We start from the raw sequence: 18,534 nt of genomic DNA, 5'->3' as shown, positions 1-18,534 counted from the left end.
TATCAATTGAAGCGATCGGCTTCTGAATGATTTCGTTATTTCGCCCATTCTTATTTGCACACAGTAATGACGTGAAGATTGTACCAGAAAGAAGACACATTTTTAAGATTCGGACAAATAGATAAATGACTATTATGCGAATACACGAAGAGTATTCTCTTCCAAGAGAATTTCCGACAAAGTTGTTTTTTCAATGTGAATAGTGTGATATCAGAGATACATTTCTTTGTTGTTTCTGAAGAAAAGCAAGAAAGTGACTTAATTCGTTGTGAAAACGAGTTCTACCGTATTGAATTCTTTTGAGAAGATGGAACTATTCTACTAGCAACGGGACGAAACTTTTTTCGTAGACATCAGCGAACTTGCTAATGAGTTAGCTGATTTTCAGTCAGATTTCTTAGCTCGAAAGTTTCTCAACCAAACAAAAGCGCGCGAAATTATTCTCACGTTACCATAATATTCAATCTGTTGCACTCCCATTTTAACAAAGAAAAACAAAACCTTGTTTTCACTCAGCGGGTATATCTTTTCTAGTGCGGCTATTGTGGTTTCCGAGTTCCATTTCCTGGAGATTCAGGTAATATTTGCAAAACGAGAAGATCATGTTTTTATGCGGAATGTATATGCAATGCGAGAAAAAAAAAAATTATTATGTAGGATTCAAGTAATCCGCGTTTTCTCAGAATTACTTGATGCTATATATATATATATATATATATATATATATACTAAAGTATTAATTATTTCGTATTTACGAATTTATCAGCTTAATTCAGCTGGTAGGTTACATTTAACTCTGAAAATGTAATTTATTTTCTTAATAATGTTTCATTTAAAAACTTTTTCTCTGATATTTGATGATTTTGTCTGTTAATATAAAATCTTTTTCCTGTGAAACATTTTTATTTTTTATAGCTTTTTTATCGTGTTGACTCAAATGATATGATGACATATAGTACCTAAATTTAAATAAACCAGCAGAGTTAAAATGATTACAGATCTTGGCGTTTTGTCAGATTACATGTATAATATTTATCAATAGACAAAACAATTATTTTTCAATTTAAGTACATTTAATCAATTTATAATTCGATATTTCTTTTAATATTATTAAAATGTTATAACACTATGAGAGAATTATCATAACAAACTTTTAACTGATCTATAGAATCTCAAAAAACAGCTCTTTCTAAAATTTAAAGGAAACTTCTAAAGGTATCTAATTTCCGAGAAAATAAATTACGATTTTTCACTATTTCATGATCGTGCTCTAATCACGCGTCTAAAACGCCCAATCGTTGTTTTACAGACGATAGCCGTGAAACAAAGTACTTCCGGACGACGCGGACGCATGACTGTTTAGCTAACATTAAACAGGCAACAGTATTACTTTGGTGCGAAATGTACGCAGGTTGCAATAAAATTTCGCTTTAACCGTTGCAGACGATTCGAACGTAAAGTAGAAGAGGGCACATAAAAGCGGATCGGTAGAAGACGTTCCCGAGGTCGACGTTATTTCAAGTGGTAGTGATGTTTTAACAAAGATAAATCTCGCTATGATTGTTCCAAAGTATCCAAGTCAGGTTTACAATGCCTTTATACGAAGAACACACACCGGAAACACCAAGCGTGCATAAATCATGACGCGAGGTGAAATGCGCAGTGCTCGCCGTTTAACAGAGTTCCGAGAACGATGCGAAACCACGACCTATTTTCCGCGAGGAAAAGAAAGATCACGAGTCCCCAATTCAGGGTGGGAAAAACTGGAGACCCTGGGCCGGCGGATATGGAAGTAGAAGTAGAGCAGTAAAATCCTCGCAATTTTTCACACCCCGCCGAATTCGACTCGTTGACACGTCACTGCGTTTCCAGCGCGCATAGCACGTTAGCATGAAGTGCACGATTATCGGAATGTTTCTTGGTTCCGTTTTATTTGTCCGAGTTATAAACGTTTTACTTTGATGTTTTATCTTTTCTATATTAATAATAAATAACTATAAAAGAAATAATATCTGATTTAAAAGATTATATTAAAACATCTCTAATTATAAACGTAATAGTGTATTTTTTCATAATTTTTTACGTATCATTTATTATATGAAAATTAATAAAAATAATTTTTATGATCAGGCAATATTAAATATTGCTACATTGCTACGTTGTTCTGTTGAATTTTCGATACTTTTAATAATTTCATGATATTATCACATCCTCCACTCGAGAGAGTAGCTTAAAAATTGAAGAGACATATCCTAAGGGACATGGCAAACCGAGTTTTCGTAGACCTGGATAGAAGAACGACTGTGTGAATAACATGTTACTTTGGCCCTCAAATTCGGTATGAGTAACTATAAAACTACACAGCGACTTTTATGGAACTTTTCTGTCCCTTTGATCGTGACGATCTACTCGTAAAATCGAGGCATTCCTTTGGAGCAGAAAACAGTATAGCCTCTTTACCGACTCAAATGTTTTTCTCTAACGATATCGTTGAAGCATAAATTGATACTCTCTGGTATACATATTTATGCGGCGCCTTTAACATCAAACTTACCTACTTGTTTCTGAATTTTAATACTGTTTTCTCTCATATTTTCCTAAACCGTATGTGCAGACGTGGTATCTTTTAACCTCGTGCAAGTTTTTTAGCAGACATACAATATCAGTTTAGAATCTTTTTACTCGAAGTAAACATTTTTTTGCATTTGAAATTATATTTTTAATTAAAAATAAGGTAAGATGATCAAAGAAATGTAACCTAATTTCGCGGGCTTTGAAAGACTAAAAATAGACTAAAAAAAACTAATATTTATTATTCTCTAAATTCTTTGGAGTGGAATATTATTCTAAAGAGTAAAAATTGAGCTAATCTTAAAAAAGAGTGGTCCAATTTTTTATCTTTAAGAGAAAATCTTTTTACTCTTCACAGTAAGTCATTCTAAAAGTTTTAGACAGTTGTTAAAATGGAACTATTCCAATCTAATAATGATGTATATCTAATAATGAATATTATCCCGTGTGTCTATTTGTCGCATGTGTATTTGCCGTTCAATAATTATCGTCAACTGTGGTGTAATGGTAATACGGATAAGTTCAGGCAGTAAATTGGACGTTGGATGGTAAAACGGAAATTGGCAGTCCGGTCCTTCCTCTAAATCTCGGCGATAAATCCGGGCTATTAAACCGGTAAGCCGTTTACGCCGCGATGCACTACGAGAATGGCGTAAAAGACGCTTTCTTCACACCTGCCGTGTCTCGAGCGACACGTTTATTGCCCCTCTTATTGCATTACATTCACACTTGCAGCCCTTCTAGAGACAGAAAGCTTTCCTAGCGCGCAAGCACATTAACGCTTTCCTACGCGCAACAACACATCGAGCTTGCGGTATACTTGGCTTTTACTATCGCATAACGCACACTTACATACACCCAACAATAATATAAACATACATATTTATGTTTGGGAGAGTGTCAATGGATCGTGTTAAGTAAATGGATAGTGTTAAGTAAACTGCTTCTCTACGGGATGGTCCGAAACTTTCACGCGATGGAGCATCTAATATTATAAGGAAGAAATATGCGAGCATCACTAAAATGCGATACCTTCTAGTAGACGCTAACTAACTTTTCACTTCTAATGAAGTTTGATCATTACGTTTGAATTTTCGTTAAAATGCACGACTTTCGCGAGCAATATTTTGGATGTCCATTGTGTTCTGCAGTTTGACCCACACTGGAATTTTATTAGAGAACGACACAAAAATACACGTGTGGCTTTAAGGTGCCTGGTAGTTTCGGAACAGCCTGTACATGTATACCGAGTGTATGCCATGTGAAATTCCGTGTACTTTGCGGAATATATACGTGCGAAACATGTGCGTGTACGTGTGAGTGTGTGAACTGCATGTACAACTCTTGGCTGCAACCGCGGCGCGATCTCTTTTAATCTTTCTGCCGTGTCGCAGAGTTTATCCATGAGAAAAATCACAAAACTTACTGGGAGGGAAAGACTACGATATTAAACTCTGCATGTAAAAGAATCTCCTTTTTTAGTGAATGCTTTAGTTCTTTTTTTCGCATAAAGTTAATGGATACAATGCGTACAAGGTGTTTTCGACTTGTACATTCTTTGATGAATTTGAAGTTAATCTTATCAAATCTTATTTATTGAAATATCAATTCTTTCGCGACTGTTTAATTTTTCACTCTATTAAATACTTATTAATTCAGAATTCATATTAAAATTGCGTGAAATATCGATATTTTTGCTAAAAATCGATTCCAAATTTGTTTAACTCGACTGTAAATCTCGACTTAATTTCAAATCACCTTGTGTTCATGTTAGCAATATCTTTACGTAAATATATTTTTTTTAAAAGAATAAGAAAGATAATGACAACACATGTCGTAGTCAAACTTATTAGGAAGTAAATATGATATGCGCCATACATACGCATTTATGCTCGCTTACATAAAGCTAAGCCACTTCTGATTGCATCGAGAGTACCGCGGGAAATGCATTTTCGGCACAGTAAAGTATACCCGTGTATATGCGCATCTGTGTATATGAATGTATATCGCGTCTGTGTACGTGTAAGTGTGTGATAAAAGCGAAATGTACAAAAGGCGCCAACGCCACTATGGAAAGTCGAGCCCCCATGGAAAAGGTATAAAATTCGTGTGCATTATTCGAAAAGGAATAACGTCAATCGCCACTTTCGATATATAAAGATCGAATCGACATATATGTACATATATATATATATATATATATATATATATATATATATCGACTTGATTTCTTCTCTTATTTGTTCATGTAAGTCTGGATCTACAATAGATGTTTTAAGCCTTAAGCCATAAGAAATGAATGATAAATAATTATTCTCCTCGCATTCGATTGTAATCGACCAATTTCTTACGACTTATATGGCTTAAACCCATTCATTATTACAATTGCTTGAGTGTAGTTGTATGAAAGTGGTGTGTTTGTAAGAATTGACCAATATAAAGTCCATTCTACAATTGCGTAAGAATAGTTGTATGTGATTGTAGTTGTAAGAATTAACCAATCACAGTCAAATATTCGATCATTAGTCAATTTTTACAACTACAACTACTTACAACTACGCTTATGTAATTGTAGAATGGGCTTAAGGAGAATTCGACTATGGTCAATTCTTACAATTACAATTATTTACAATTACGTTTACGCAATTGTAGAATAGGTTTAAAACACAATTGTACAATCAGGTTAAGATATGTTCCGTCTAAGGCCCATTTCTACCAATGTAGATTAACTTCAATCTTGGTTTAATTTACTCTTCATCTTCTTCTAGTTCTAAAAATTAGGAAAAGATAAAGGGTAAATTAACTTGAAATGAAATTTAATCTATATTGATAAAAATGGACATAAGAGGATGTAAGTTCACGAAGCCATTTCTTACGATCACTTCTTATTCGATTTCTTTTTATAGTCGTTCAATAGGTAGGTACGATAAATGATAACGTTCGCATTAGTTTCGAGTCCTCGATAAAAAAAGACGCAGAGAAACGCCTGAGGCGGACGATCGCAGTAATATAAAAACTCTCTCTTCTTCCTATCCTTGATCCTTCTCTTCTTAGATTAGTGCGATTCAAAATAGTCTGATTTATGAGCGTCAATAATAACAGGAATTGCATCAGACGCGTTATCGATTATCACAATTCGAACTGATGCACTCAATTGGATACTCCAATTTGTTTTTAGATAGATCGTAAATTGACGTAATGATGTACATGAGCTTGAGACGTGCTTCGTTATATTTTCTTGCAAATTGATTGATTAAATTTAATTCACTCATGAATTTCTATTAAGAGAAGTTATATGTGATTAGCATTAAGGGAATCGCGCATCGATACTTATCTTTGATTAAATATAATAATTTACAATTGTTTCCTTAAAATCATTTGCAATGACATTCATTACGTTTGTTTATATTTACTATTATTCTAAACATTTCTTTTCGATAACATTACATGATAGTTTTTTTTTTGACACTCCTTTAGATCCAAAAGTAAATTCCAATTACGAAATCTCCTAATTCCAAAAATGTGGATGTTACGAAAGAGAGAAAGACACGGAAAAGCTTTTTTCAAAGGTACTTTAGGAAAGTGTAGGGAAAAAAAGAATGCACTTTACAATTGCTTTTCCTGTAATGGCTCTAATTGTTGAAAAACTTTCACAATGTTTTTATTTACTATTATTAATACAACAGTGTCAAACAAGTTATTATTCTAACTATAAAAGTCTAAATTTCATATTATAAGTTTTCGTAATTAGTATAAGTCAATTTATAAATTGTGGAAATTTAAAAAAAGTTAAATAGATTCCAGCTCACAAATCATTTAAATAATAATGCATGTTTTTTCAATTTGATCGATTTGATCGTGACAGTAACACTCTTATTTTTTCTGTGTTAAAAAAATCGATTTCAAGAAACGTAATGCGTAATGAACGAACATAAATTCATATGAATTAATCTGCCCTATAAAATAACAAATATTTTTTGAAGAGAATAATTTAACGCTAGGATCAAATCGAATTAAAAAGACCTTTCGTGAAAAGCCAGTTGATTTCCACAGAGACATTGGATTCTATCCCTATTCTACACACGGCCATTGTCACAGCGAGTGTGACGAAGGTGTGCGCGTGGCATAGCTTGGCTGTACATTCTAATGCCAAGTGACAAGATTTCACGCTAGGCGTGCGATCGACGTATCGCGATCCTGATGGCGTATATGTATTCGTAGGTCGATGGTAGTCGACGGCGTGTCGCGTTCGGTTCAGTCCCGTCCCATCGTTTCGCATCGGTTAGTGGCGCGTCGGTTGTTCCGGCAAATATCGGACTGTGCTCTGACCCGGTCACGTTGACATGAACCACTCAACAAGTCAACGACTCGCCGCTGCTAAGTTAAAGCCGCGAAAGCACTATACTTTCCCCTAAGGGTCTTTTAAAGGGGATGCGCCCTTTTCGCGCTCGTACGCGACCGGAATTCCTGTTTCCCAATGAATATCTTGCGTTGCGATCCTATGTCCTTGTGGAAAGGACCTTTTCGGACAGGAAGTCTTTTCACGACACAAGTTAGCGCGGGCAGTCGCCATTGCTGTTTTATTTCGAGTTTAAGTAAAGTTATGAAAGCGACTCGTAAAAGTCATGCGAAAGAGTCCGCAGAACGTCGCCATTTTTCAATCTTCATATGGCTTAATAAAAATATATACTGCATATAAATAACATTTTATATATAAATTGCAGTTACGGCATTGATCGAAGAGTTGTCAATTTTTGAATGGTATATACTTAAAAACGTTTTAAACGTTACTGAAGAATATAAAAAATAATGCCTCCAACATAGGTAGCTGTCTTTATTAGTGTGTCTAAGCCAACGTGCTTATTAATGAATGAATTATTAAATATTATAATTTCAAATTTATCTGCTTGTCAGAATCAATATTGGTTTTTCAATATATTTTTCTTATAATATTTTTTTAATCTAAAAAATGTTAATATTTTAAAATACTTTTAATAAAAATAAAAAAAATTTTTCTTCCTATATTAGAGTGCTCTTTCAAGAGGTGACGGCCCTATTAATATATTTCCTATTTGTGTGTCTATTTCCATTTGATTCTATTTCCATTTTAACATCATAGTTACCAAAACAGATAATAAATGCAAGCTGATTGTTTCAATTAATATTACATATATCATTATTTTTATTATACTTACTATTTCAATGTACGCGCATAATACAACGTTCTCAGCTTTAATATAGACCACACTAATAGCGATAAGTTTAAAATTTTGCGATATTACTGAACATAAAGTAATCCTCTATAAATTATTTAATATGCATCTTTCGAGAAATTTACAATATTTTACTACACTTTACTATACTTTAATAGAGTTGAAAAATAAAATATTATCTTTGATATAATGTACATTAATTTCTATTAAATTAATAATTTAATTTAATAAACAAATATCTTTTCTTATTTATTGTTATTTATTATTTTCTTTTATAGCTTAAAATATTTAAATACAAAGGCGTACTAATAGGGACAGACATAGTGATAGAAACACTTATTCTAGTTCTCATCTATATTATATACAATAGTTGTTGTTTTTGCAGACAAAATAATGCCAATATTTTATGTAATTTTTTAGTAGATATACAGTGTGAATTCACATATACATATATTAATTTAATAATGTACAAAAAATTCAAAAAGTTTTATTTTTGTCAGCAATTGGATTTGAATTTATAGATGCTAAAAAATAAAAAATCTGTCCAATCAATATACTGAATGTGAATATATATCTACAAACAAAAAAAAACAAAAAGAATACAATAAATATGCATAGATATCTCTATGAATATGCATAAGTAACATTTGTTTTGCTATACATGTGCATTTCAGGAAAACATTGCTTTTTCGCGGACAGGCTCTGTGTATTGAAAAGTTCACATTTTTTTATTCTACAAAAAAATTTCTGTATTCTTTGATAAATACTGTAAGTTGCAATTATAAAAAAATATCTTATTTATTTAACATGATATGTTTAATGGAAACGACTATTATCAGCGCATTTTAAAAAAATTAACTGTAATTTCGTTAAGGAAATATGTGAAGGATACGCGTTACATCAAGATATTTTTTTATTTTATTTCATTACATATCGAGTTTCCAGATATAACCGGATTCGAGGCGAGTGATGGTGTCGCGTATTGGAAAAGGAATTATTGTGAAAGGTCTTAATTAGTGACGCGAACGAAGCGTGTAACTCCGCTTCACTTATCAATTTGATCATCGGTCATCCCGATATTGTGCGCTGTTATCACGCATTGAGTCGCTAGAAATATAATTTTTCGATGTGAGACAATGCACGTTATCACAGACCGTTGATTACGAAGTTGCGACAGGCGCGTTAAATAAGATTTAACGAATCAGACGGTTTTGATCCCATTGGATATCATTTAATTTCTTTGTGTTCTTTATAAGCGCTCCTCTTTCTCTTTTTTTTTGTTTTTTGTGATATGTAGTAGATAGCTGATAGATGTACCAATAAATTGATTAACGAAAATGCTTTTACATTCTTCTTTTTTACTAAACGTGTAATTACTTCCGCGATCGTATAAGTTCTTGGAAATGTAACTTATGTGCTAGTAAGGTAAAGTCGTAGAAATCTCTTTCATAATTTTTCTCGCACTCTCTATGAAGCTTACTTCCGAGTTCGATAAGATTCATTGCGAATTCAACTGCTTGGCTGCGTTGTGCACACCGGTGCACACTAAAGGTCATCGCACACACAGATTTAGTCTTGACCGAAACTTCAAGCATAAATTCTACGAACAATATGGTAACAATATAGGCTGAATAGCTCGATGGTCAAGATAATAATATGCCTTTGCCAATATTCCTATATGTTCTTATATCAATTTGCTTATATCAATAATCTGACTTTTCACGTACTTAATATGATATCAATGAGTTTAGTCAAATTTTCCATCGGATTGTTACAAAAATAGCGAAATTATCTCACGCGTTCATACGTAAAATTTATTTCACCGGAATAATTTCAATATCTTCAACAAATACGCTTTTACTACGATATACCAATCGCATAGCTATAAAATTGCTTCGTTGTCTCGTACAGAACTGTCTATATTGATTTCTGATCCAAACGACCTGCTACTTCGATTGAAAAGGAAGAGAAGCGAGCAGCAGCTGAACGCGGAACGGGGACTTCGTAGGAATTCAGGAAATTGAATTATTATCGTCTGTTCGTTTCGAAACTCGCGTGTGTCCGTCTCGGATGACTGACCCAGCAATAACTCGCACAGAGCTGCGGAATTTCCACGGACAATCGACGTCGCAGTAGAGCGGATAAATATCGGGACCACCGGAAATCGTCCAGCCGCGATATTCGATCGATCGAGCGTAACGTTCATCCAGAGATATATATATATATATATATATATATATATATATATATATATATACACATACATACGAAGGCAAGTCAATAAGTTCTTAGAAAATCTGTCAGAGGGCACTCGCAGTGTCATGTCATATTACTTTTTGAAAAGTAGCATCTTTCAGCTGATTACTGTCAAATTTTGAGCGGAATTCATCGCGTGATTTCATTTCTGAGGACGATTAAAGCGAACAACCTTTGTATTTTTTGCAAAATGGAAAAAAATAAGTTTTATGCAGTGATCAAACATTTACATATGAAAGGTTTAACGCCGAAAAAATCAAAGCCGAGTTGGATAATGTTCATAGCACTCATCTGCACTAGCGTTTGTGACTGTATACAATTGGGTGAATGAATTTAAATGTATCGTACATCCACATGTGATGCACCTCGTTTAGGACATCCAATTGAGGCTGCTACATCAGAAATCATCGATAAAGTCCACGATATTGTTTTGACTGATCGACGAGTGAAAGTGCGCGAGCTTTTTGAGGCCACAGGCATATCACATGGCACAGTGATTTCAATTTTGCATGAACAATTGAGTATGAAAAAGCTATCGGCAAGATGGGTGCCGCGTTTGCTCACTGTGGACCATAAGCGCGACCGTGTGACGATTTCAAAACAATGTTTGGAGATATTTCAACGTAATCCAGATGAATTTCTCCGTCGATTCATTACTGTAGACGAAATATGGATCTATTACTTCACGCTCGAAACAAAGGAACAGTCAAAACAATGGACTTCACCGAGTGAATCAGCTCCGAAGAAGGCGAAGACCGTGAAGTCGGCCGGAAAGATGATGGCCACAGTTTTTTGGTATGCACGCGGTATAATTCATGTCGATTACCTTCCATCGAAGCAAATGATCAATGGCGATTATTACGCAGCCTTATTGGACCGTTTCAACAACATTTTAAAGAAAAAACGTTCCTATTTGGCGAAGAAGAAAGTGCTCTTTCATCAAGACAATGCACGAGTTCACACGTGCCCGGCACCGATGGCCAACGAATTCCGCTACGAATTGCTTCCCCATCCAACATATTTGCTCCCTGCGACTATTTCCTGTTTCCAAACCTGAAGAAATGATTCGGAGGAAAGAGATTCCACTACCAGAGAGCAGCTCATCGCCGAAACAGAGGTTTATTTTGAAGGGTTGGACAAATCACATTATTCGGACGATTTGAAAAAGTTGGAGAATCATTGGATCAAGTGTATCGAGCTGAAAGGAGACAATGTTGAGAAATAAAAATGAATCGATCAAAAAAATGTGTTTTATTATGTTTTTCTAAAAACTTATTGACTTGCCCTCGTGTGTGTATATATATATACACACACACACACACACACATAAATATATATATATACACACATATATATATATATACATATATATATATATATATATATGTGTGTGTATATGTGTATATATATATTTTTTTATTATGAAGACGCGAGACTTATGCGGATTAATCGAAATCAAATCATAATTATTATCAAAGCAAAGTTATACAATCAGTGATTCACGGAATGTGTTAATTATATAATTTATAATATATCTGTATTTTTTAAAAATAAAATAAAATACATTATATACATCATGCGATATTTTCACGCCTTAAATATTTTTATGACAGAATTTCTATTCGAGACATCTCGTATATTCTAATCATTATCGAGTATACTGATATTACAGCGCGATGGATTATTAATGGCATCATTATAGAACGAACAGCCAAATTATTCGTTGGTGGGTCACGCGGACGAGGGAGCGCACTGACCCCGTGCAACTATTTTATTTATGCAATGTGCAAATTGTTCGATTTTGTGTGCCACCATATAATTATACAGATTTTCTATTAAATAAAATAAAACGCCGGCAGAACGGTCGCGTTTTGTACGAATGTTACTCGAAACAAAGAGAATATTAAAAGGGGAATTTCTGATTTTCTTTATTTAAAGATATAATTGAAAGACTAATGTAGTTCTTTTTCTTGTAGATATCATGGATACAATAAAATTATTAAAAAGTTCGTAACGTTTGAAAAATACATCAAATCAAAATACGGTTTTAAACATGGTGCATTTATTTAAATTTTAATATTCTTGCGCAATTTTCCAGATATTTCCCAAATGTCACAATTTTTTTAATAACTATTGTATTGAGGAGGTCAAAATCTACAAAAAACACTTTTTCTTTTACTTACATTTTTTTTTTAGCAAAAATCGACCCTTTTTTATATTCTTTACATTTTAAAGAGTTAGGGGCTGCGCATTAACTAATCAAAGACTAGAAAACTAGGGAATAAAGGTTTCAACCCAAAATTTCTGTATTCTATAGTACATGATAGAAATTCTTATTCTCTTCCTAGTTCCCTATTCCTTTGATTATGCGCAGTTATGATAAAAAAATGGTAGCTGGAGTGAATTCACGAGGGTCACAATGCTGAGAGCGGAAGCAAATCATTCGCGATTTTATATTAGAACGTTAGATCTGTCAGCCGCCACCCGATCTCTTTTTGCAACTTGAGCTTTATTTTATGTACCATCTGGTGACATCAGAAGAGACGAAGCCGACTCGATTGGCATAGATATGTGCGGGAATGAGCGCATAGAAGCCGCGTACGTGCACTGGAATATTGATCCATTCTTTATCGTAGCAATAAAGCATGCTGGCAGGAGGAACACGGAGAGACGATACGCGAAAAGTCGTATTATCTCGCGATGCACGACTGGAATTGTTCGATAAACGAGCGTGAATGAAGTACTGCGCACTGTGCACGTTCGCAAGTATTTTTTGCATATTTTTTTCTCACGATTACGCAATTTGTTGAATTGATTTTCCGTGAACAAAAGTTGCAAATAATTTCAGAATTATATAATCAATTGAATGTCAAAAAGTGTTTGGTGGCCTTGGAAAAATTCTAAAGATAAATTGTAAAGATTGCAAAAATTGGAATTGAATAAGTTTCGTTATCGAAAGGATATGTGTCTCGTGTGTTGTATCGTTTTATCTGCGAGATACAATACAACGATTTGTCCTGCGGAATATAGCGCTTCTGTTAGCGCGAGCCTGGTATAATCCGATTGGCGGGACTAACGAGCAATGCGTCGCTGCAAAAAGCATGAAAATTCTGCAACGGAAAGTTTTAACGATGTAGCCATGAGAATGTGCGGAACTTACGAATGAGCAGTGGATCAAAGAGGACGCGCACGCATTAAATAAACATGTACGTCAAGACCGTATTATATCCGAGCGCGTAAATTGTTTGGAGCGATATTAATAATGTTATTATCATTATAATTGTAGATTTGTAAGCCTTATTTTGTAATGTAGCGCATGGTAAAGTTGCAAATGTGCGATGTAATGTAAAATTATAGAATTTTTTACATATATGTTTTAATTAATCATGCTTCGTATAATGTAACTAAAAACAATGCCTTACATGGTAGTTTAAAACATATTGTATTTGAATATTAAAAAGTGCGCATTAATTGAAATTGCTATTTGAAACGAGAAATAATAAAGATAAAAAATTCTTGATATCAATCCCAAAGCTCGTGCATAATGTTCTGGAGTTTTTTTAAAAAGCTGCAAAAGCGTCGTCTCCGCTTTAGAAATTTATACCGTATTTATTCTGTTGCTAAGCGACTTTTAATATAATATATAATAGTAGAATGCAGTAAATTGCTCTTAAGAAAGGGAGCCACTTTACATCCAGTTGTATTCCTTTCGCGGCGGACACAAATATTTTAATCACGAAGGAAAAATTCAAAAACCTCTGCGGCACGCGGTTGGTGACTCTTTGCCGTATCGATCGCGTCTCGATCGTCCTACTTTTCCCGCGAGCTCGGTCTAGACAAGTAAATTGCGTTGTCGACGCGTTTAATTGCGCGCTCAACCCGGATCAGCTAGTCAAATTAGCAATCGAGTTCATGTGATACGATTGATAAAATAACAGATCGCCGTTTGAATACTCATTTAATAGATATCAAACTAAATACTGAATATTGGAAGAATCCGTATATTCAATCTATTTTGTTTCAGAATAAATTATAAATTTCTTTTCTTGATTACCCGCTCCTCCTCCTTCCTCACCCAATGTATACACTTCAATTACAATCCTTTGCAAAAATGTACTTTTATATTGTCTTGGAAATATTATAAAATGGAATTTTGTGTGTGTACACAGTTATTATTAGACAATAAAGTTGCAAGAAACAAAACATTATTCGCGTGAAAATAAATTTTAAAATAAATTATGTTTCTCTTAAATAAACAGGAAACGATCAACATCCTAGAATAGTAAATTTATTGGAGTAAATATGACAATATATAATTTAAGGAAAATTTATTAAAAAACAGATTAAGATTTCAAGCATTAATTATTTTCGATGATTTATTGTTTCCTACTTACACAAGAAACTGTGTAATTTTTTTCTGTTTTTATTAAAACATTTGGCGATAAGTGGACGAATGTAGACGTTGTTGTGAGGTGACAATTCTTGTAATTATCGCAGAAGAAGAAATAGAGTGTCTCCCAGTGTCCCCGTATTGGCACAACCGGATACGTGTGGTTGTCTTTCGTTTCATGTGTCATGATGTGCCGATTTTTGTCGCGACATTTTATACCTTTCCCACGTGTGTCGAGTAGTGACGCTTTGTGTTTTGTAAAGAAAAAAAGCTAGAGAAACAAACAGCTAGAATCCACAACCGGCGTATCGACAACAGTTTCGTAAACGTGGCTTTAGCGTTCTCCAAATTCGGCTGCTGAATATTGCAAATGGCAAAAAACGAGGCGCGACTGACCGGAAGCGGATATTTGCTCCCTTCGGCGTGTGTATCGTGATCGAGATATCCTTTGGATTTTCAACATATTTTTTTTTCTTTGTCGAAGCGAGGATCGAAGAGATTATGTCTTTTTCGTATTTGCAATTCGTATTTTGCACAGTTTTTTGCAATAACTATAATATATTTTTATAATAAATTTGATATATTATTACTCACGAATAGATATGAAAATTGTTATATTACATAATTATTATAAATTTACGAAATAAAATTTTTATGATACCAAAGAAAAGATTTGTTAAAATGAAAAGCAATCGAATAATAAATTAAACATATTGCTTGTTAAAAATGTCAGAATAATATACTAGTGATTATACCTATACAACATGTTCTTATATTCTCTTTATTTTAAGTAATCTTTGTAGAAATCGATTTATACTAATTGCGCGTATCAATTTATTACTTTTCAAAATATAAGGAATGCATGATACGTAAGATATTGTATTATTAGAGAAATGAAGAGCATTGAAGTCTTTTCTTATCTCATTTACTACGTCTTTCTAATCACGGAATAAATCCAGTGCAACAGGATCTATCGCTAAACAAACGTTGACGGTGCGATCCCATCCGACATGTAACGGTAAATCTCTCGAATCGCTCGTACGTGCACTCCATTACAGTCTGACATAGTGGACATCGGATAAGCTCGTCGATCCTCGCCTAGACAGCAAACACGAGCCGCAACTGACGGATGCGTTTAGGTGACTCGCGAGTCCGCCGATTTCTCGAATACACCGTATGTAGAACGATATGAAAATGAGCCGACCACGCGTCGTATCACGATAAAATGATGGTCAATAAAATAACACTGCAGTCCACACCACGTAACAATATCCAAATATATGCACACATATATAGGGTGTCCCAGGTGCCCCATATTCTTGTTTTATTTATATTTATGAATTTCTCGACCAATTTGGAATTGATCTCTCTGACAATTTCAAAATACTAATCAAGTTTCAATTGTTAATAAAAGCAAGCACTATCGTGCACATGCGAATAATAATTCAGATTTCATTCAATTTCAATAATTTTTATTTGAAGAATAATTAGAAAGATCATTGTTGAAATTTTTTTTCTAAAATAAGATCAAGTCCAAATTGATAAAGAAATACATACAGGGAATGCAGAGTATCCGGCGCACCCTGTATACATGCGTAGACGGATGAATATAAATATACGTAATAAATATATCACGTGACGTCCAAGATTAGCGCATCGCAGGAACGATTACGGGTGTCAAGGAGGCATTCTTTGACAAAGAGAACACAAAATGGAAAACGAGCTAAAGGATAACGTTAGAGTAGACCGATGATGAGCAAGTATTCTCGAGACTAAATGCTTGAAGACTGCGGTTCTCGTGCTCGTTGCGTTGTGGTAATGCGGCACCTTAAAGCCGTCATAGGTCCAGGAGCCTAACTTCAAAACACAGGTCTGTACGTCGTACGGAAAGAACTCAACGTCGATGGAGCAGGAAGATTTATATACGGCCGGTGGTTGCCACACGACCAATCCCGAATGGTAGACCGTAGCCTTGGTCATCAGCGTCACCTCGTAGTTCCCGTCGGCGCTGGAATCACCGAAGAAACGAGCCGAGCGTGATCACGATTGGCTCGGAGAGAAGGTCTCTGGATGCTGCCATCCTATTTCTCTTTCCTCTTTTCTTCGTTCCCTCGCTATTCTTCAGTCTTTCTCAATATCGATTTCACATGTATCGACAAAATGAATCTTGTTCACGTTTATACCGTTATCATGATACTTTCACTATTTACTATTTTGCGAACGTTTCTTCCGATTGTCCAGAAGAGACTTTGAAACGGAAATCTGATATATCCGACTGACTCGCGAAATCGATAACTTCGAAAATAACGCGGATTCATGTTTCAATATCTCTCGAAAGAGAAGTTGCTAACGACTATTGACTTTGCTTTTGATAAAAGCAAAAATCATGCGATTAAATGTTTTTTTCTTTAGAAATAGGATTTTAATCAAAAAGATAATATTGATTGTTCTACCGTTCTGGAAGGATACTCGATTGAATATTGTCATGTTTAATTCACTGCCTCATAATAAATATGATCGTGTCATCTCAGGCTATATGGCAGCATCCGACTTTGGGGATAATTTCTTGGGAACTCGTATTCTCTCTCTCGAGATCGTTGGAGACCAACGCGACGAGCCAATCGTCTGTGATCTACTCTATGCTTAGAATCTATTTGATCGCCGTCCCGGAGACGCATCCCGTACGGAGCCGTGTCGGATCCGCGTCTCGGACGTTCGGCGGGCTAATTGGAAACTGAATTAATTGTTTGAGGGCTCGAGGGAGTTGGTCGGGAAGAATGGGCACGACTTAACGGCTACCATGCGAATTTACCTTAAAGCCGTCATAGGTCCACGAACCGAACTTGAGGACACAGGTCTGCTCGTCGAATGGGAAGTATTCCACGTCGATCTCGCAGGATGACTTATATATGGCCGGCGGCTTCCACTCGACCAATCCTTGACTGTAGATTGTGGCCTTCGTGGCCAAGGTCACCTCGAAGTTGCCGTCCGCGCTGCGAGCGAGCACATTAGTGGTTCTGGGCGCTGCGGCGGTCGAGCTTACTTTGTACTTCCGATTCGATACCAAGCCGTCTTTTTTGTTTTTTCTTTTTTTTTAAATTTATTTCTGTACGTGTGTGATGTGTGTGATATGTGGTTTGGTGTGTGTGTGTGTGTGTGTGTGTGTGTGTGTGTGTGTGTGGGGTGTGTACATATGCGTTTTAATGTGATTGACGGTATCTTCTAAATAACTAAATCTTACTTGAACGTAACAAATCTGTTAGTCTTTCTGCAGGCGTTTCATCAGCACACAATCGACGGTAAAATAGATCCGTGAGAATAAAAATGATCTTTTTGAGAACTAACGTAACTTTAAACTCGGATATAGAATTATTTGGTTCGAAGCGTTCTCAAAATCAGATTGGATTATCGCACAGGCTCTTATTTCGATCCACTAACAATAAGTCTGGAAGCTGAGATACGTAATAATCTCGTTTTACGAGTCAATAAAATCTAACAGGTTATTATTTCTTTTTTATTATTTTATTCGTAATTTGGGTAAAGAAAAAAAGGTTTACTTTAGCGTTAAATATTTATGTATGTTCAACTTATTAAAGGTAACCGGATCTTATATGACCTATAATACCAAATATGACTTATTTGCTATTTTTGTAGGTAATTACATAATGAATTCAACATATAGCACTAAGTAAAGACTGTCCGTCCTGTTCGATTGCATTAATTTATTGCTCAATTTGTTTATATTATTGTCAGTAAAGCAAAATGCAGAATGTCATTGTCATTATGTATATAATATTTTATATGTAATTAATTGCTTCCTCTAATCATCATATGGTTATTAATTTCCATAGTTCATATTGTAAATAATATTAAATCTCATAGGACTATAAATCATACATAAACGTATTAAAGCTCTAGATAAAACAAAAGTAGTGCAATCCTTTTATCTGAGTCGAAATGTCAACAATCTTCCTATTAGCTATTTCGACTGCCATTTTGAACCTAGTGGTAGACCAATACCCTGTAGACCAATAAGTGCTTAGTATTATTGATATGATTAATAAGTCGAAAATGGAGAACATTTATGTTACTTTGGTATATCTA

At 34.7% G+C, this 18,534-nt stretch overlaps 1 protein-coding gene across 10 annotated transcripts in view; it reads right to left on the bottom strand.

Annotated features, from left to right (window-relative positions):
• nAChRalpha4 (nicotinic acetylcholine receptor alpha4) overlaps nucleotides 1–18,534 on the bottom strand; it is a 355,672-nt gene that overhangs the window by 104,557 nt on the left and 232,581 nt on the right. For 8 of the 10 annotated variants that reach the window (XM_087412309.1, XM_087412306.1, XM_087412305.1 and 5 more), the window contains one exon: nucleotides 17,243–17,423. In XM_087412309.1, the coding sequence (XP_087268435.1) occupies nucleotides 17,243–17,423 (181 nt within the window). Of the gene's footprint in view, nucleotides 1–16,257; nucleotides 16,439–17,242; nucleotides 17,424–18,534 lie in introns of all 10 variants that reach the window. The other 2 variants (XM_087412304.1, XM_087412311.1) reach the window with 1 other exon arrangement.

This window comes from Acromyrmex echinatior, chromosome 13 (assembly GCF_024713525.1).
Source record: "Acromyrmex echinatior isolate Ae372 chromosome 13, ASM2471352v2, whole genome shotgun sequence".
Lineage (NCBI taxonomy): Eukaryota > Metazoa > Arthropoda > Insecta > Hymenoptera > Formicidae > Acromyrmex > Acromyrmex echinatior.
Note: the sequence above shows the minus strand (reverse complement) of the source record. Positions and strands in the feature narration are given on the sequence as shown.